This window comes from Cyprinus carpio, chromosome A14 (assembly GCF_018340385.1).
Source record: "Cyprinus carpio isolate SPL01 chromosome A14, ASM1834038v1, whole genome shotgun sequence".
Taxonomy (NCBI): Eukaryota; Metazoa; Chordata; class Actinopteri; order Cypriniformes; family Cyprinidae; genus Cyprinus; species Cyprinus carpio.
This window is the reverse complement of record NC_056585.1, coordinates 2,020,258-2,040,771: the sequence shown is the minus strand read 5'-3', so window position 1 is coordinate 2,040,771 and position 20,514 is coordinate 2,020,258. Positions and strand designations below refer to the sequence as shown.

Sequence of the window (20,514 nt, the reverse complement as noted above, 5' to 3'; positions counted from 1 at the left end):
ATCCTGGCTACTTGGTATATTTTAAAGGTGCTGTATGTAAGATTTTGACTCTACTAAAGCATAAAAATACCATGATATATTTGCAGATAATTAAGAAACATGCTAAGATAACATACTTGTTTATCTGAAAAACAATGCTACAGTCATTTATTCTTTGAAAATGTGCGTTCTGGGCTGGAATGTCGGTGTTTGTTTTGGTTTGTGAAACACGCCCACTGCCAGTTTACCCAATTGTATTTCGGCACTCCGGGTTGCCAGTTGGCGGAAAACACCACGTATTTCATTGCATTCATCGTCAAGTGCACTCGTTCCTGTTTGTGTCATCAATCTGGCAACCTACGTGTGTGTCAAGTCTGAGGAGGAAGGGCTGGGTGAAAAAAAAACCCTCTCCAATATTTTGAATTTGGACTGCAATACTTAGTTCAGCCACTCTGTGTCAATCCTACATACAGCACCTTTAAGTAAATTCAACATTCAAACAGTACTCGCATGTACACTGTTTCTTGGTACCTGGTTGTTAAAGGGATAGTTCACCCAAAAAAGAAAATGATCCCATGATTTACTCACCCTCAAGGCATCAATCATATATATAGCACTTTTAAGCATCATCATTGGTCCACTAGTTCTAGATTGACAGCTCCTCTAACCAATCAGTCGACGAGAACCTGGATATTTGGTTTGGTCTTCACACTGCATATAGCGTGATCCATTAAATATAACTATAAAAAAAATATTAATAATAGTTATAATATTATTGCACTTTATTTATTTAGTTTTTTTAATAAAATAATAAACTAAATAATAATGTGTCATTATATTATTAAAAATAAAAGGTAGGCCTAGTATTAAATACAAATACAATTATTTTATAGTAAATTTAAAAATAAAATGCTAATATGTCCTACTACTTTCTTTGTTTGGGTCTTTAAGAAGAATCGGTTTATGCATTGCCCAATTGTTAGTCGCTTTAGATAAAAGCATCTAAACATAAATAAATAAAAGAGTTTTCATTATTTTCAAACTTAAAAATCAGCAGGCTTTTATTTTGGCAGGTTGCCGGCAAGCAAGTATACGCGCTTCCGGATTTAGCGCTGCTGCTGATTAAAGAGCATCAGTGAATGAATGTTACAGTTTTGCATTGTGCTTTGAAAATGCCATGCATGGGATAGCCTAGATTTTTGCTTTCAGTTTGAAAATAAATCTTATATAGTACAGTTTGTCGATCTAAAATAGTAATTGTTTATTAACAGCTGTCAACCATGTTGGTATACAAATGCGCTGTCAGAATTTATTTATATAGCGCATTTTTTATTTTGGTCGCGCTCAGACCCGCCGACCACTTATGTGCACCCCTGCATATATAATTGGGGTGGTAGGATGCACATAAGGGTGCATATATAATTGCTAGGGTGTTGCTATGATGTTGCTAGGATACTTGGGGTGGTTGCTAGGGTGGTTGCCAGGGTACCTGAGGTGTTTACAATGCAGCTGCTAGTTGTCACAGATCGTTACTGCGTAGTTTTAGAGTTCTTAGCCTGATTTAGCACTTAGCTAATCACTGTTAGCATGTAGCTATTCACTGCTAGCATGACTAGCATGTTGGAATTCCTGTTTGCTAGCATGGGTGAAAAGAACCAACTCCCATGTCTATACCATTTTCTGATGCAAAAATATAAGACTTACTAAATGGTTGCTAGGTTACTGTGTTTGGTTGCTAGGGAGTGTCTTGACAGCTGCCATTGATGATACTCTAAAGGCTGTTTGCCAGTATGGGTGTAACAAAAAACAACCCCCAAGTCTCTGTGACATTCAGATTTGAAGATATGTCAGTGTGGGTTTGGGTTGCTGGGTGATGGACAGTGGTTGCTAGGGTGTGGCTAGGAAGTGTCTATAGTGATTCATGATTGGCTTTCTGCTGCCCCGAGTCAAATGAGCCAATTAGTGATTGTTTTTTATTGAGTGGAGTAAAGATATCCATCTGGGTGTTTATGTTGGTATTTTATGGGTTGATTTGCTTGTGTTCTATTTATGGTTGCTAGGGCATGGGTGATCCTGATAGTCTAATTGGTTACCTGACTATAATGAGCCCAGCCCCATGTCTCTATGACATTCAGATTTGAAGATATGTCTGTGTGGGTTTGGGTTGCTAGGGTGCTTGACAGTGGTTGCTAGGTTATGGCTAGGAAGTGTCTATGGTGATTCATGATTGGCTGTTTATGGCAGTCAAATGAGCCCACCACCATGTATCTATGACACTGTGATCTAAAGATATCCATCTGGGCTTTTATAATGGCAGTCTGTGGGATCAGTTGCTAGGGTGGTCTGAATGGTTGCTAGGGCATGGCCTGACAGTTCATAATGTTCCTGAGAGTATGATTGGTTGGCTGAGTAAAATGAGCCCAACTCCATATCTCTATGACACTGTGATGCACAGTTATGTTCAATGCAAAATACCTATGTAAATTACCATAGTAGGAAAAAAATAGATGTGAGCTTAGATGCCGTTTCATGGTCCGCCCTCACCATAGTATGTCTATGGGGCAAATTTGGGGGGCTCTTGCGACCTAGGATTAAAATGTATACCTCTCTGTGGAGTATGTTTGTGAAAATTTGAAGCACGTTTCTGTATTTGGTTGTATTGTGAGAATTGATGAAGATGTTTTCTTAATTTTCAGGAGTTTTTTCTATTTGCATGTGTTTTTTCATCTGCAGTGCGTTGAGCTCTCCCGGCCACCACCATATTAATGTTAGTGAGTGAGTGAGTCATTACATCATTTATTAAAACGGCTGATTCACTGATGATCTGTTCAAATCGAAACCAGTTCATTCAGTGGGAAAGGCTGCTGTGTGTTGCTCATAGAGGACACTGTTCTGCTGCGGCTTTGTTTGGACTCTTCGTAGATATTGAGCAAAATGAGAAAATAGTTACATTACTGTGTTTAAAACTCACTCAAAATTTACTTCTTGTTATATTGATTTTATACTACAGTTCAATAAATATTTGCAATGGTGCTGATATTCGGGAAAACGACACTCTTGCTCATGTGAAATTGCTTAACTCTTTCATTTTATAATCTCAGAGTAACATAAAATGTGATAAATCTTACAAAATCAACAAGCTTATCAATGACATACTGTACATAAAAGACAAAGCTGCAAATCTGTTTAAAAAAACAATGCATGACAAAAAAGTAAGATACAGACAATTAACAATTATGAGCAAAATACAGTGAACTAAACAATTATGGCATATATTACTCTTACTCATATTATCCTCTCCTAACAGTAATAACCATGACAAGACTTTTCAATCAGGTATAGGCCAGCCAGGCACATATAACAGTGACTTTGCAATGCTTTTTTTTTTTTATTGCATTATTACATTTTTTATTTATGCTTCTTATTTTTTGATCCGTGACCATTGTTTGCTTTTAATAAAAAAAATTTGTGCAATATATTTTTACTTGCGTTTTTTTTATTTTTTGTTTTCGCTTTTTTTTTTTTTTTTATTTTTATATATGATTGCTTTATTATTTATGGGTAAATTTTTTCATATTATATTTGTTCTTATATTTTGTGACTTTTTTTTTTTTTCAAACATTACAAAAAAAAAAAAAAAAAAAAAAAAAAAAAAGGGCATAAAACGTACAGAATGTAAACATATTTGAAACAATTGTATTTTAATAAGTATAACAATTTATTGAATACAGATTACAGATTTTTTTAATTCATAGTGGAATTAAAATTAATTAATCTGATGTGATAAATTTGATGGTCGACAACTTTACAAAACAGATGTACTGCATTTAAGTCTTCAATTGTTAAAATACAGATTCATTAACAATTAAAAAATAATACAACAGTTGACAAATAATAATAAATCCACCATGATAATAATAATATGATTATCATGTGCACTTGAGTTTAGGTAACATATTCAAGTCTCTCATGACTTATAGTTCAAAATACACAGTTAAATAAAAATAATAAATATCAATACCAAAGTAATGCAATCAAAAGTATGCGAATTAAAAACATGTAAAAGCAAAATAAAGCAGGTAGAATGTATAAAAGCTATATTTAGCTTTAAACTAAACTAAACTAAATAGGCTACAAAATGGACAATAACAATAGTCAAATATTTAAAACAATATCTGAGTTAACATATTAATAAAATATATAATATTACTATTAACACGGAAAACATCTTACGTGAAAGAGTTTACGAGGCCTATACACGCGCCTTTTTTATTTTATTACACATTTTTGCACCGGAAGTTCCAGTGTGACGTCAGTTTGTTATGTGCACCAGCTGATCATCAGTCAGAGCCTACCGAAAACACTGCTCGCACGCACAGAGACATTACCATTCTCCAGAATCTCGAAGAAGATACCGGGTTTGTAGTATTTGGAGGTAAACGTTTTTGAATGAAGAGAGCGGCTCGCTCGGTCGCGGGAGCAGCTGTTGAGCGCAGCATTGAGGGACGAAACACTGGCCTGCTGAAGGTCTTGCTTTGACGCTCTGCCTCCACATAATTATATAATACGATGGAAACGATTCTTACCTGCTTAGGAAGTAGTTTCTTGGACGGTTTCGCTGGAGACGTGTAAAAAACAACGCCAGTGCCTCATAATACTGTACTTTCAATGCAAATCGGCTAGATCACAAGGAAAACTCTTCCGTCTGCGAGAAAATGTGGTGGAAACTCTTCTTTTTGCTCCTGTATTTTTCCATGTTATTAATCCTGGCTCGTTTTTTTGAAGCCATCGTCTGGTATGAAACGGGAATTTTCGCCACCCAGCTGGTGGACCCGGTGACACTGAGTTTCAGGAAACTCAAAACCATTCTGGAGTGTCGTGGATTGGGATACTCCGGCCTGGCAGAGAAGAGGGATGTGAGGGAACTGGTGCAAAACTCGGGTAATTGTCTCCAACCAAGCTGTTTACCTTCACTGACACGTATACACTGGTGTAACAATTTGATCATGATCATGCAATGTTTGCTTTTGGGTGAGCTGATGCAAGGGGAGCTCTACTCTGCTCTCAAGAATGAGGAGGAGCAAGTGGGATCTGACTCCAGCACCACTTTCAGTGGAGAAATGCACTTTTATGAATTAGTGGAAGACACTAAAGATGGTATCTGGTTAGTTCAGGTTAGTGTTAATCCTATATCTATTTATTTGCTCGCATATCATCCAAAACCAACATTCTGTTCAGTTAAGAAATTGAATTCTAAATGTTCATGCAGCTTTAATATTGCTGCTATGATTTTATTGTTGCTGTTTGAATGACATCGTCGCGTGACAATAGTTACAGAAGTTTCGTTTTAAGATGAGTGTTTGTGAGGTGGTACAGAAACTGAAATCACAGCCTACTCAACCTACTCATTTCAGTGAATGTAATGTATATTGTTTATAAAAAAACATTTTCTTCTTCTTAGGTAATAGCCCAAGATAGAAATCCACTGTTGAGCACTGCCAACTGGGGCAAAATGGTACAGAAAGTTTCTCAGTTTGGCATTCGAACAGGCATTTTCAACTGTTCAAGTGACTCAAGGCAAGACATTTTTTCTTTTATTTTAAGCCACAAAAGAAATATGAAAACGAATTTAAATACATAAATGCATAGTATTTATCATAGAAGATGTTCCATTGTCTGAAAAAAAAAAAATGTTGTTTTCATTCCCCCTTGTCAGGTATTGCCATAAACGGGGCTGGATGAAGTCCACTCTCATCATGTCTGTCCCACAGACCAATGCATCCAAAGGGAAGGTCATGTTGAAGGAGTACAATGGCAGACGCATCGAAACAGAGCACATTTTTAAGTGGATGACTGCGCACGTCGCCTCTCGCATCAAAACCATACGTTTCTCTGAACAATTAATGGATGACTGGTATCAGATGGAAAAGCAACCGGTAAAGATGTTCTTGTTTGCTAGACTGCTTCAGCCCCCGGCGTTTTTCTCAGCTCTCAGCATCAAATTCACAGGGCGCATCGAGTTTATCTTCATCGATGTGCGCAACTGGGACAACACCACCTGTCTGGAGGAGATTGGGGTGCAGCAAATGCCCTCATACATCCTCAAAACACCAGAAGGCATCTACAGATACGGCAATAGCACCGGGGAATTCATCTCTTTGCATGCCATGGATGCATTTCTTCGATCCGTACAACCAGAAGTCAATGACTTGTTCATTTTGAGCTTGGTTATGGTCAATCTAATGGCTTGGATGGACCTTTTCATTACGCAGGGAGCCACCATAAAACGCTTTGTGGTTTTAATCAGTACACTAGGGACTTATAACTCCTTACTCATCATTTCCTGGCTGCCCATCCTTGGCTTTCTTCAGCTTCCATACCTGGATAACTTTTATGAGTACAGCCTGAAACTGCTGCGTTATGCAGACACCACTACTATTGCCTCATGGGTCCGGGCCGACTGGACCTTCTATTCTTCTCATCCAGCTCTCTTCCTCAGCACTTATCTAGCCCATGGCCTTCTCATTGACTACTTTGAGAAGAAAAGAAGATGTAGCAACGAAGACCAAAACGCAAACAACCTAGAGTGGTTGTCAAGTCTCTGGGATTGGTACACCAGCTACTTAGTACATCCCATTGCCTCGTTCCAGAACTTTGATTCCGACTGGGATGATGATCCCAATTTCCTTTTGCAAAGATTGGCATTCCCAGACCTCTGGCTTCGCCCGCTTGTTCCAATAGACTACATCAAGAACCTGCCCACCTGGAAGTTCAGACTTGTACAGTCTGAGAGGCCCAACCCAGTGGAACGTGACAACCTACAAAAAAACATGACGAACCCAAATGGCGGCTCCAGCGGGGACCAGGAAGTGCATCACTACAGTTCTGAAGTTCTTCACAATAATGACAGGTGTTCGGCTGCAACGAAGTCAGAAGAGTCGTGGTCTGGTGGAGAGGAACAGGACACTGACTGGTCGCAGTGGCCTTGTGGCATGCTCCACTGCACTGAGTGTGTTGTATGTCTCGAGAACTTTGAAACTGATTGCGTTGTCATGGGTTTACCGTGTGGCCATGTTTTTCACCAGCAGTGCATCGTGGTCTGGCTAGCTGGTGGGCGGCACTGTTGCCCTGTGTGCCGGTGGCCATCGTACAAGAAAAAACCCACAAGACAACATGCAACTGAACAGCCTGAACCAGAATAGTCCTGGTGCGATTACTTAATGTCTTGCTTCCTGCACTTATTTAAAAAAAAGAAAAAAAATCAAATGACTTAATGTGTTCATCTTTAGTCTTTAGATTCATAACATCGGCTCCTGGGTTTTTGTTGGTGGTTTTAACTTGCACAGTTATTATTAAATTCATACTTCCCGATATTTTTTCAATCTTTTTTTTTTTTTTGAGGGAAAAAACTTGATTTGAATCATATACCTTGTACGTAGATAAAAAAGAATATATTTTAAAAGCTAAATTATGCAAATTATAAAATTTTGAATGGTAAATTCAATGCATATGGTTGAAAAGTTTCTGTTGTAGCACTCATCATACATTTCAATCAGACAGAAGAGAAATCCATATGTTCCTGTACTTGAGAATTACATCTTGTTTTCAGTTTGTCTCCAAATGTGAATAATCTTTCTAAAATTGAGCTACCCTACTAAGTCATTGGGGAATTAAAGACTTGAGGAGATGTATTTATATAAAGAATTGACCATCTGGGCATTTCATTATTTATATATATATATATATATATATATATATATATAATATATATATATATATAATTTTTTATTTTCTTTGAAAAGAAGAATAGCTTTACATAACTTGAATAAAACTGCCCTGTGCACAATTGAAAATGGCTTAGGCATTGACATGCAATTCTTTATGGCTCCATCTGCGATTAGGGTATTGTCTTGTTGGAGTATGTTAGTTTGGTTATTTTTGAACAACATTTTGCCACTGAAACTAATAAAGAATTTACCCCCTTGACTTTTGCTGTTTGTCAGAGTTTAAAAGTGATTTGGGAATTTAAACCTGTAATTGCATTCAATTCAATAAAGTCCATTTTTTTTCCACCAGTGGCACACTTGGATCCCCTCAGTTTTGTCCAATTACTACCATTTTAAACTAAAATGGTAAGTTTTAAACATGAGTTAGCCTAAAAAACAAACTAGTCTTCCTTGCACCTTCACCTAATGTATCTTATAATAATTGACCATATCATATTTCAGGTATAAACGAGGTTTGCTTTTCATATATATTTTTTTCACATTACATTAATGAGAATGTGGCTACAGTATTTTGCATAATTTGGGAGAGATGTGATTATTTGGGATGAAAAAAAAAATGTTTATATATGCAAAATATATTTTTACTTTTGATTTTTGGGGTGATTGGGAGAAAAGCGATCTCACGTGACATTTGCCACTATCATCAAAATAAAAATAATTTACACTCTTTGAAAGAGATCGCTTGCTCAGTTGTGTAACTAGTATGTTCCTGAGCAATGAATGAGCCAATTCTGTAATTTGAAAGAAAAAAACTATTTATAGAAAAATAAGGATCATTGCATAAGAGTGTAGAAGGACCAAATCAATGAATGAAATCATTTTAAAACTGAATATTTCTTTTCTATGAACTCGTGACGTATGTCACGTTGGGCGTGCCTACCGCGCGTGCGTTGCTGCGTGCGTGCACCAGCGCTGGAGCTAATCTACAGTGTGCTGGGGAGAAACTGCTGGCGAGGTTCACCACTTTCATAATGTTTTGCTGAAACCGGTGGCATATTTGTAATCTTACATCCAACACTCATAATCAAAAGAGGCAAGCATGCTGCGCGTTTGTTGGAAAGGGGCACATGCAGCAGCGCGGGTGAGTTTTATTCTGCTAGAACGGTCATTCAGTGACCCACAGCGCGAGGCCCGGTGTTTCTTACGCATATCGTACAATTACGGATTATGATAGACTCTGTGGTGTTTGTTAAGTTAACTGGTGATCGTGTTAAACTAATCTTCTTAATGAGCTGATAGTTTCATAAGTTGAGGTTTGTTAATTTGCAGTTCAAGTGGTACACCAGGATAGAATGCTACTGTACTTCAACGACGTAACGTGGGGTCGAAAGAGGCGGTCACAGTGTGATTGGCAGGTCCTTCGAACCAATGATATCTCACGGTTAAGGGAGTGACGCCTCCCTCCACCAATAAAAATACAGTCTGTAGACCTGCGTAAATATGGGCGGGCTGCCTGTGTATGATTCATACTTTCTGTTACCCGGATAACCAACATAGCTATCAGCTGTCTGAAAACGTTTCATTTTACATGTATTCACCTTTATTCATATGTAATAGTATTTTACTCTTGTTCCCGTGACACATTTTGTTCAAAGAGCTACAGCCTGTAAACACCGTAAACTGTTTATTGGTTTTGTCCAATGGAAGGACGTGACCTTGCCGGTGAAAAGTTCAGAAAGTTTCCGCTGCTAATACACGTCTGCTGTGGTCTTCTGTGCAAATTAGTCTAATTAATAATCGATGCTATGTATAACAGCTGCTGAACTTTAAACCCTCTCATTATAGTCGATAAAGAAAAATAAACTAATGTTGCACCCATTCATTAATTAATTCATAGTTGTTTACTGTGTTTTACTGTATGCTTGATCCACAATGATAGTAATCTTATTTTGAGAATACACCTTTTTTTTTAAGTCAGAAAAAGACCAACAATGTAAACCTGTTTTTACCGAACAGCATCTACATCTGGAATGAATGGCTGTTTGTTATTAATTAATGTGACAGTGGTTGTGGTCAGTGTGAACGAAAGCTATTGCTTTTAATAGGTAGCTTATGATGCAATGTATTTTGCTGTAGTGCACGTGAGATGATGATTTGTTTGTTTCTCTGCAGCAGTGTGTGTGTGGTAAAGTGAAGGCCCACTCATTGCAGCACTGCCGCAAATACACCACGGCTGGAGACTCTGGGTACGACATCAAACTGTGAATTTAACCTTAAACACACAGGGCTACAGTAATATTGCATACGTATTCATTTTAAAAAGTTTGGTGTTTTTATATTATTTTAACACATTGTGCATTACACATGTTTGAGACAATTGTCAAATCACACTTGACTGCAATTTAAATGAGATCTTTTTGTACTGCAGATCTACTGCTGGGAAAATAGTGGCTGCTAGTCTTTTAACAGTTGGTGGTGGTCTTGGCGGTACAATCCTTTATGCCAAATGGGACCCGAAGTTTCGGGCAAATGTAGAGAAGAGCGTTCCGTACTCAGATCAACTGTTTGAGATGGCGCTTGGGCCGCCCCCTCCTCCACTCGTCCCTTTACAGAAGAAACCAGTAAGAGTTACAATCACTTTCACTTTTGCTTTGTCTGCCTTTGATTCTTAGACCAGATGCATCTATGCTGCTGTCTGTGCTTCTGTTGTTTTGATTTATGTCTTCAGTGATGTCAAATAATTTAAGATTTTGTTTTTATAGGGAAAGATCGAACCCCTGCAAATCTCTTCATTGTCTGAAGCATCTAAGGAGTCCAAGCAGCCTAAGGCTAAAGCCAAGAAGTCTGATCCAGCACCTATGGAAGCTCCACCTGCTGTAGAGGAAGCACCAGCACCACAGACGCTCGAGGGTGAGTGAGACTGGCATGCAGACACTAGCAGCTTTCAGATGTGCTTCACAGTTTCGGACACATTAGCGAAATTTTATGTGCAAAAAAAAAGATCAATTGTCTGTTGTCAATATTACACAGAAGTCAGTGCAATAAATTTTGCAGAGCAACAGAAATTGTGACCGCACCTCAACCCCTTTACGGATCTGAATAAAATACATGATCATTAAAATAAAAAAAACAATGGACATGGACAACAGACCTTCCTAGAAATTGAGTTGGTAACAGTTTAAGAGACTGGTGTTATCACAAAGACAGAGACATTTAATCAAGAATTATCATTTTTCCAAGAACACACATGATCCCAAACTTGTCCGGATGCCAGTGTATTGGAACTGAAAGTTTTAGTTGGTTGACCTTCATGGAAGTAGTGTGGCCACTTTACATGAATTAAGGCCTGTTCACACCAGAATGAAACAAAACACACTCAGGAACTTAAGAATGCACATTTTACTCTCTTTAATGCACTGATATAGTTACAGTGTTATATAGGATTATAATAAATTGTAGCATTATGTCAATAATAGAGGTGAACTATTAGCAGTAATGGTTCAGATGTTGTAATAAAATGTTTTTGTATCTGTATTGGGGCTGTCAAAATGACTGAAAAACTAAATTCGATTTTTTTTACTTAAATATCATCAATATTCAAATTTAAAAGGCATAATTTCATAGGGCGCATCAAGCAAAATATTGTGCATGTTTCTTCAAAGCATAATAAAATAACACGACTTTCTTTGAAAAAAAGAGCATAATGTTTCAAATAATGTTTATAAACCTTATATAATTAATAAAGTTTTCTTTAAACAATTAGAAACAAAACAGCATCACGCATGTTTGTATAGTTTAATACAAAGGACCGAAAACCAATCACAAAGAGTACTTTCTTCATTTAAAAAGCTTGAGATGCAGTGGGATGGGGAAAAACCATCATAAAGTCTAGAGACATGTTTTTTAAAAGCTGAACTTACATTAATTTTACATAGCTTTCTAAACACGTGAGTGCCACGGTGATAAATGTGCCTCTAGAAAATGTGATAAATATGCGTTCTGTGTGAACGGCTTGGTTTCGGTTTTGATGTAAACAACATCTTCCCCTCATTGATTGTTCTCTTTTTTTTTTTCTGCAATATTTTGAATGAACATTGCATTCGAATGTGGATTTTTATTTTAAATTCGATAAATATTCGAAATGCTATTTTTTTTTTTTTTTTTTTTTTTTTTTTTTTGGACGGCTCTAATCTGTATAGTATTAAATGTTAATCTCATTTTCATAAAAGAAAACAAAGAAAAAATTTTCACAAAGAAAAACTGAGCTACCTCCTTAATCCATTTCAGGTACTACATTTCAAGCGGAATGAACTGTGAGACAGTTTAAAAATATGTACATCTGTGTATTTTGAATTTGTGTAATATGAATGAAACCTGGACTTACTACAGTACATCCGCCAAGCTGTTATTGTCATATGACTTACCAGCATCAGTGATGTTGATTCACTGCCATTCATGACTCCTCCCTGTGGCCTGATGGGATGATCAAGTGTCCATTGGATGCACACTTCAAAATCTTGCTTTAAGTAGTAGGACATTGGGTACTTTATACTTACTGTTAATTCGGACATACTGCTCAGTTCCCATACCAGCTGATTCATTTTTCGCCCACTATATAGTAGGGAATTTTTAATAGGGAATATTCAGACACGGAATGCACCATTTCACTGTTGAAGCAGATACACACCCATCAGCTGACTGTCTAATCATATCCTCAACCTACATATGCAAATGATCAAAGGATCAAAACTAGTAAATGTCCTGTAAATGATGTCACATTCGATCGCTGATATAGTCGTGCACCGTTGCTGATCTGTGATCTATATTTCTCATGGAGTCCTACTGTTGTTGCAGAAGCCTCAGCAGAGGCAGCTCATATTATTTCGGCTCTCGGCGAGGTGCCATCTGTGCCTGCGCCGGGTACAAGTGACGAAAGCCCACCTGGCCATATGGCGGCAGGTCAGCACTGGATCATTCACACAGCCTTCTGCTTCTAACAACTGATCCAGAACCTGTTTGTCTTGATTGCATCAGTTGTTGTGCAGCTGGCATCAGTGTCTCCTCCTCTCTGCATGCTCTCAAACTTCACAACTTCTGGATCCCTTTCCATCCTTCTGCACAGTTCTATCATGTGACCCATGCTAATATGTTCTGTTCGTTGTGTGTTTGTTGAGTTCTTTACTAAAACAGTGTTGCTAATCATTATTCTTTCCCAGTAACTAACAAATGTGTATCCTCATTTGTAATGATCTGTGCCAAATATGCTAGATTGCTAGTCTAGAACCATCGTCTGAAAATGAACAAATATATCAGGCTGTGAATCAGTTTGGCCTGTCAAACACTACATTTTTTTATTTTTTAACTGATTCATTAAAAGAAGGACCTGATCAGTTGATCGTTTGTTCACAGATGATGTTGTTTAAATTGTGCATGCAGCTAGCGAAGGCAGCGCACTACAAAGCCCCCTTTTATTGTCTTCTGTTGTTTCACATCACCTGGTGTTTATTTTGGTCCAGAGTGCAAACTCACCACTTGTGTAAAATATTACATTATTTCCTGTGGCGCTGTAATAGCTCAGTGTGTTTTGTGTACATGTAGGTGAAGAATGTAAGGATCATCATGAGCCTGTGCTGAAGGAGAGGCCAGTGGAGGAAGTGACCGCTCGACTGGCTCAACAGGATAAAGCTGAGCAGGATGCTTTGGCAGGTGGGTGACCACACAATCTGCACATGAACCAGTTAATATAGAACTACTCTACAGGTTTGCAGGTTGCCTCATCCTAATTAGGCTCTCACTGTCAGAGACATGTATATTTAGTGAGTGTTTGTGTGTGTCTCAGCTCTGACTGCTGGACTGGAGGAAAGTCTGGGCAGCACAGCTAAGACCACCCTACAGGCCATCGGAGCTCAGGAGGCTGCGCTGACAGCCATCGCTGCACATACAAACAAACTCAAGGATGCCATGGACTCACAGGTGAACACACACACATAACCACTTGAACACCCACTATGCTGATTAGTTAAATCAGGTCTATTAGATAAGTGAGGCATCCAAAATGTGCTCCAGGTTTGGGATGCACTGCTGTAGCAATGTACTGCTTTCAAAACACCTTAGCAACGGCATAGCAATGACCTGGCAACCACCAAGAACACTCTAGCATTGGCGTGGTGACCTCTGACATTTTCCTTTGTTGTAAAAATATTGCATTAATATTGACATTATCAGGGCAATGCACAGACACTTTGGGGGGCAAGTGCTCAAGAAAAAAAAATGCACCCTCTCTCGTAATTACTTATAAAAAATAGTTACATACTGTTGAAAATCTTACTTAGTACTTAACATGGTAGACTATAGGGCTGTTACCAGTCAAATGAAATCAGTCTCAATGAAATCCATCCTGACATTTGTCAAAATCAGTTTCCACTGCAATTACAATCGCATAAGTCATTTTTTGAGAATATAAAATTTTGAATATAGAAATATGAAATGCTGTGAAAAAGCATATGTAATTTTTTGAGTATATAAATTTTTGATTATATGAATATTGTATTGTTTGTGTTATGTTTTGATATTGAAGTGATAGAATACATCACACACACTTTGTTTGGAGCTATTAAGTTGGTGAATAAGAGCAAAAGCAGTCAATCTGCAATCATGCTGATATTTGGGAAAATAGCATGTGCCTGAACATTATATAGCAAATGACTGAATTGAGATTACAGCTTTAAGTATGCAGATTTTCTGCTACTAGTGCCATTGTCATGTGTTTGTGTTCAGACTCCTCCAGATGAGAAGTCCGCTCAGTGGAAAGCACTGAATGAGGCTTTGAGTGAGAGGACCAGAGCCATGGAAGAGGCTGAAGAAGCCCTGCTCAAAGCCAAGTGAGACCTGCTTCAGACAGATCTTAAATAACAGTTTTCTAATTGAATACATTTTAAAATGTAAGGCAAGCTGAGTTTTTAGCATCATTACTCCAGTCTTCGTCACATGTTCCTTTAGAAGTCATTTTAATGTGCTGAATTGGTGCCTAGGAAACATTCCTTCATATAATCAACTTTAAAAACAATTTTTGTTGCTGTATATTTTTGTGTAAACCATGATACATATTTTTTATTCAATTTAAGATCATTTATTTGAGATAAAAATCTTTCGTAACATTATAAATGTTTTCACTGTCACATGTGATCCATTTAATGCATGCTTGCTGACTGAGAGTATGAATTTAATTTTTACAAAAATCTTACTGACTCCAAACTGTTTTCTGTTTTTTCTTTATTTTTTCCCCCATTTTTTAACTGTCCATTTTTACTGTTAAATTGAATATACTGTTGAAACACTCAGCCCTACACAGAGGTGCTTCATTATGCTGATTGTAAAAATGTTTAATATATTAATTTTTTTGTGTGTGTTCGTGTTTTAGAGGAGAGCTCGAAAAACTGCGTGAAGTGATCAACAGTGCAAAACAATCCAAGATTGACACAGCGAGACCCCAAATCCTGGCCGCTGAGGAGAACTTGCACAGCATGATTGTGGATCTGGACAAAGTAGTAACCAAGGCAAGTATCTTAATCTGACTATGTTAATGTTCTTTGGAGGAACCCAGTACATATAAATGAGAATTGAGCCTGTAATCCATTTAGCTTTATACTCCCAGAGACTTTGGTAACATATCACCGTGTCCCATCTGGAGTTTATAAGTCACACCTGAGTATTGTCTGTCTCTTCTGCAGGTGCAGACGGCACAGACAGAGGCGAAGATCGTGTCTCAGTACAGTGAGCTGGTGAATGAAGCCAAAGCTCAGTTCCAGCAGGAGCTCGCCAACATCACGCCTGAGATCCAGGCCAACTGGAAGGGGCTCTGTAAGATCTCACACACTCATGTCACTCATGTATCATTGATCTCATGTATCAAGACTGCATGTTTTTTTTTCCTCCTTGAGTGTTTGTCAGATTGAACTGGTTAAAATCTTATTTTTAGTAGCACTGTCAAAGTTAATGTACACGAATAGTTAAAGGGGTCATATGACATTGCTAAAAAGAACATTATTTTGTTTATTTGGTGTAATGAAATCTGTTTATGCAGTCAAAAAACACATTATTTTCAACATACTGTACATTATTGTTGCACCTCTATGCCCTGCCTTTCTGAATATTTTTTGTTTTTAAATATGTTTTTGTTGTGATAAGAAAGGTTTTTTTTGATTGGCCAGCTATCCAGTGCGTTGTGATTGGCCGAATGCCTCAAGCATGTGACGGAAATGTTACGCCCCTCCCATACTGTGGAGCCATGTCCGGGCGTGACGAGACAAAACCAATAAAACCCATTACAAACGAGGCATTTGTTGCATCCAGTGGGGATAATTACTGATTAAAATGACTTATATTGTCTTTTTACATGTAGCGTTGCGTATCGCAACATAAAACCATTAAACATTAAACATAAAACCATGTCTGCGTTTGTGATCAGAGAAAAGACAAACAACAAGCGCTACTCTACACTGCTTAAAACTCGTGTTTGCTTCATAACTTGCAAATTCTTTAAATATGAAAACGTACTTACAGGCTGTGAGTCAGAAGCGCCAGACTGTCCTTGCAAAGTTGGAACTGCCTCACTTTATTGAAACAGCCTTTGTGCACAGACGGCATTGTAGGCTACTCTCCCAGGTTCAGGAAACAGTCCTCAGTAAAATATGCTGCACACATCAATGTGTTAATTACCAACAAAAAATTATGAAATTAATTGTGCTGAAGAATTTTTATCGACATCCCTTAATTTAGGTTACAAATTTATTTCAATGTAGTACAAAAAAACTAGAAGGCCATTTATTCTTCAGAGTTAAGATGTGTTTTTCAACCTTGTTTTCCCTTAGATTTGCATTTCTGTTCGCTTTTGTATAAACCATGTGTTTTACTATATCAAAGCAGTGGCCTTGAAGAAGAATTTGAACACCTTAAAGTCATTTTATCACACATAAAATGCCATTGCATTAGATAATGAAATATTATGTGAAATGAAAAATAGCAGATAGCATAAATACACTTCTAGCAAATTTCAAAATCTATTAAAAAAAAAAAAAGTCATACCGGCATGTGAAGTTAAAAATTCTTCTGAACACCCCCGTCCATTTCATTTTGTTGTACTCCATCAATCTATTTTTGAATGCAAAAACAAAATAGAAGCATATCGGGGTCAGACAAACCTAATTATATAGGACTTTCTCAAGACCAGGTCATTCAGGTGTTCCACCAACTTGTCCTATCTATTGAAATATATTGAAATAATAATTAACTGCTGCAGTCATTACATGCATCACAGTGATGTCTCTACTCCTGTCATTCTTTCTGTAATGCTGCTCTGTGCTCTTTCTCAGCGGGAAAGCTGAGCGCAGATGATCTGAACTCTCTGATCGCTCACGCCCACCGGCGCATCGACCAGCTGAACCGTGAGCTGGCGGAGCAGCGGGTGAGGGAGCAGCTCCACATTGAGGTGGCTCTGGAGCAGCAGAAGCTGGAGGATCAGAAAGCGCTGGAGAGAGCCGTGGTTTCTGCCTTGGCGCACAGCCGAGAGGACATGAGACTCGAGCAGGAGAAGAAGGTGTGTGATTCACTCACTTGACCTATTGAAGCTTAATTTTTTTTTAGACCATGCATTTGTACTTTCATGCAATTTTACGAATGACTTAGTTCTAGTCTTTGTATGCCATCATTTTATAGTGATTATGAATTACGCCTTGGAGGTATAATTATATAACCATATCATTTCCATCTATTATTGCAGATTTTATTGGTGAAGAACACTTAAAATTATATTTGAAAGAGTATGTAAAAAAAAAAAAAGTATATTAAGACATTTATAAAATTATCATTTTAAAATTAGACATTTAAAATTATAAATGTAAATAAATATAAATTATACATTTTAATTTACCAGTAGATAAAAAAAAAAACTTTGATGTTGGCCTGAGAAAGACTAGCCTAAAAGTTTGATTAGTACTACTTTAATTAATTCAAAATTAAAATAAAGTTTAAAAGCCTGAAGGTTTTAAGATCACACAGTCCATCAACCAAACAGTGGAGCAGTTGTTAGGTTGCAATCCAGTTGCTATGGTGTTACTAGGGTCCTCAGGATGGTTTCTTGGCAGTTGTTTGAGTAAAAGATAGATTACATGTCTTTCTTGGGTCATTTGACAATTCTCTCAATGTAATTATATGGGATTTTTTTCCCCCAAAGTTTTGATCATCTGGGTTAGAAAAAACATAATTCTAATCAATTAGAAAAGATTTAGCAGCCAAAGACAAAACAGTCTTAATGTCTGGTGTGAGTTCGGTGACTGTAGATTTAAAGCTCTTGGAGTTACTATAATTTTTTTTTTTCTGTATAATAAGTTAAATAGAATATCACTTTGTTAGCTTTCTAAAGACAACATATTTATAAATGTAATCCTAAAAATAAATAAATATAAGGATACATTTCCTAAAAATTTTAGGATTTATTTTGGGATCAGTGAAAACGTTGGCAGGGCTAGTCTTTGATAATCTGTGTGTGTGTGTGTGTGTGTGTGTTTGATTAAGGATGTGCTGTTTGTGATGGAGGCTGAGATGAGGACACAGCTGCGTCGTCAGGCTGCTGCACACACAGATCACCTGAGAGACGTGCTGAAGGTCCAGGAACAGGAGCTGCGTGAGGAGGCCCAGGAGGTACCAACACTGTCTGTTTACATCGACTAACCACTACATAGCATTTATGATAGAATTTAACAAGTAGAGGACACGTTCACTCCAAAAATGGGAGGGGTTTACCTGTTTGACTGATCAGTGGCAGTCAGGGTGGTGTTGGGAGCCTTTATTTGAAACAGTCCTTATATTTATGTTGTGTATACAGTACTTGTTTCGTTTGGTGCTGGTTGTGGTACAGAAACAACATGTGGCATCTTTAAAAAAATGCACTGAAATCTTTAGAAACAGAAATATCTTTTCTGTTTTAGCTAAAACTGTTTTGGAGGACCGAAATTATTGACTGACCGAAACTTCATTTAGTGCTTCTTAACATTTTGCTAAATATATGCACTATTTTACATATTATTTACTTTTATTTATATTATTTTCACTTAACCTGTTGTCTTTTTAATTAATTAATAATTTATGTATTGAATAAATCTGTCATTGAAACAAGTGTATTACAGCCACCATTTAAATATTTATTTTTCAACAACAAATTGGATTACAACAACAAACAATTATTAAAAGCTGATAATAAAAACTGCCTTAGGTGCAAGATAAATGTTTATGAAGAACTTTAAGTGTATGATTATTACATTTGATAATTCATTATTGAACTTCATTTTCAGTTTTGGCTAAATTAACTTTCATTTTGGTTTTGGTGTCTGTGTAAATAATTAATTTTGGTGTTATCACTCTTTCTTGCCTAACTAGTGCCGTCTGTTTCGACTAAAGTAGTCAAGATCGAAAAGAAATGATAAAATCTTTCTAAATGGATGAAATTCTGTAGATTCTAAACAGTAGGGTGATGGAGCAAGAAACTCATTACCGCAGACTAACTCAAGAACAGCTGGACACCTTCACTTTGGACATGAACGCAGCTTACGCCCGTCTCAAGGGCATCGAAGAGGCCATAGACAGTAAGTCTCAGTCTACTTAAACTCTGCCAGTAGTGATACCACATTCAACAGAGGCATGCTCGAATCTTCCATTTGACCTTTGATTGTTCAATATGAAATGTTTGCCTTGTCTCCAAGGTCACGTGATTGCTGAGGAGGAGGCCCGTAAGGCTCACCAGTTGTGGCTTTCTGTAGAGGCTCTGAACTACACGCTCAAGTCCGCAGGTGCCGATTCCCCCACTGAGCCTCTAGAGGGCGCTGTGGGTGTCATTAAAGAGAGCTGTGCAGAAAACGAGTTCGCTCAGGCGTTGGCCACCGCCATTCCCGAAGAGTCTCTCAGCCGAGGAATCTACAGCGAAGCGTCCCTTCGTGCACGTTTCTACGACATCCGTCGGCTCGCACGACGCGTGGCACTTATTGACGAGACGCGCAACAGCCTGTACCAGTACTTCCTGTCCTACCTGCAGTCCATCCTTTTGTTTGAAAGTGAGCAAGTACCGCCTCCTGCTAAACTAGCACCTGAAGATCTCGACACGTTCAAGCTGCTCGCCTACGCCACTTACAGCATTGAGCGCGGCGACCTGGAACTAGCCGCTAAGTTTGTCAACCAACTTCGTGGCGAGTCACAGCGTGTGGCACAGGACTGGATTAAAGAAGCCCGACTCACCTTAGAAACAAAGCAGGTGATTAGCCTGCTATCGGCATATGCTAATGCCGTAGGGTTGGGCACCACACAGGCCCCTTAGCCACACCCACTCTGTCAAGATTATGTAAATTACGAGGAGTGTTGCTTGCCCGGTATTAACAGAACCTTCTGCTTTAATTTATAAATAGGTTGTATGCTAGCCAAAAAAAATTTCTTAATTGTCCAAAGCACTTTTCCAGGAAGTCTTTCCCCTTAAAACAATTCTTAAGTGGCCTACCATCCAGTTCGTATGCAGTAAACACTCGGCAGTGGCACTCCTCGGTGTATATGGTGCACATCTCACTGGTTAGGATTAAATGTGCATTCATCAGGTTGAAGGGCCTCGCGGTCGGCAGTGTGATGCTAAACCTGTTCACTGTTTCAGAGTTCACATGTAATGCTTCAGTTATATTTACTGGTTGTTTATTATCCCAAACTGTTGAGAATAATCAGTCCTCTCATTCAGTACTGGAGATACTCAATAAATCATGGTTGTTGACAATAA

At 37.9% G+C, this 20,514-nt stretch overlaps 2 protein-coding genes across 2 annotated transcripts; both read left to right on the top strand.

The window, feature by feature from the left end:
• Positions 1-4,293: 4,293 nt before the first annotated feature.
• On the top strand, positions 4,294-7,965 carry LOC109102529 (E3 ubiquitin-protein ligase RNF103-like). Its single transcript, XM_042769696.1, has 4 exons — positions 4,294-4,920; positions 5,011-5,153; positions 5,441-5,556; positions 5,696-7,965. Exons 1-4 carry the CDS (start codon positions 4,695-4,697, stop codon positions 7,179-7,181), a joined length of 1,971 nt encoding a protein of 656 aa, XP_042625630.1. The 5' UTR covers positions 4,294-4,694; the 3' UTR covers positions 7,182-7,965.
• A 685-nt stretch (positions 7,966-8,650) lies between these two features.
• On the top strand, positions 8,651-20,514 carry LOC109102530 (MICOS complex subunit MIC60-like). Its single transcript, XM_042769694.1, has 14 exons — positions 8,651-8,847; positions 9,879-9,952; positions 10,135-10,327; positions 10,469-10,616; positions 12,561-12,665; positions 13,305-13,412; positions 13,546-13,679; positions 14,484-14,587; positions 15,127-15,262; positions 15,437-15,566; positions 17,078-17,301; positions 18,279-18,404; positions 19,216-19,345; positions 19,463-20,514. The coding sequence occupies exons 1-14, from the start codon at positions 8,806-8,808 to the stop codon at positions 20,068-20,070; spliced, it is 2,262 nt and encodes a 753-aa protein (XP_042625628.1). The 5' UTR covers positions 8,651-8,805; the 3' UTR covers positions 20,071-20,514.

What these genes read in the sequence shown, in the direction of transcription:
- LOC109102529 (XM_042769696.1), top strand. Translation starts at nt 4,695, where the DNA reads ATGTGGTGGAAACTCTTCTTTTTGCTCCTGTATTTTTCCATGTTATTA. An exon ending in ATGGTATCTGGTTAGTTCAG is followed by an intron (nt 5,154 to 5,440) that starts GTTAGTGTTAAT and finishes TCTTCTTCTTAG; the next exon opens with GTAATAGCCCAAGATAGAAA. An exon ending in AACTGTTCAAGTGACTCAAG is followed by an intron (nt 5,557 to 5,695) that starts GCAAGACATTTT and finishes CCCCCTTGTCAG; the next exon opens with GTATTGCCATAAACGGGGCT.
- LOC109102530 (XM_042769694.1), top strand. Translation starts at nt 8,806, where the DNA reads ATGCTGCGCGTTTGTTGGAAAGGGGCACATGCAGCAGCGCGG. An exon ending in ACCACGGCTGGAGACTCTGG is followed by an intron (nt 9,953 to 10,134) that starts GTACGACATCAA and finishes TTTGTACTGCAG; the next exon opens with ATCTACTGCTGGGAAAATAG. An exon ending in GAAGCCCTGCTCAAAGCCAA is followed by an intron (nt 14,588 to 15,126) that starts GTGAGACCTGCT and finishes TTCGTGTTTTAG; the next exon opens with AGGAGAGCTCGAAAAACTGC.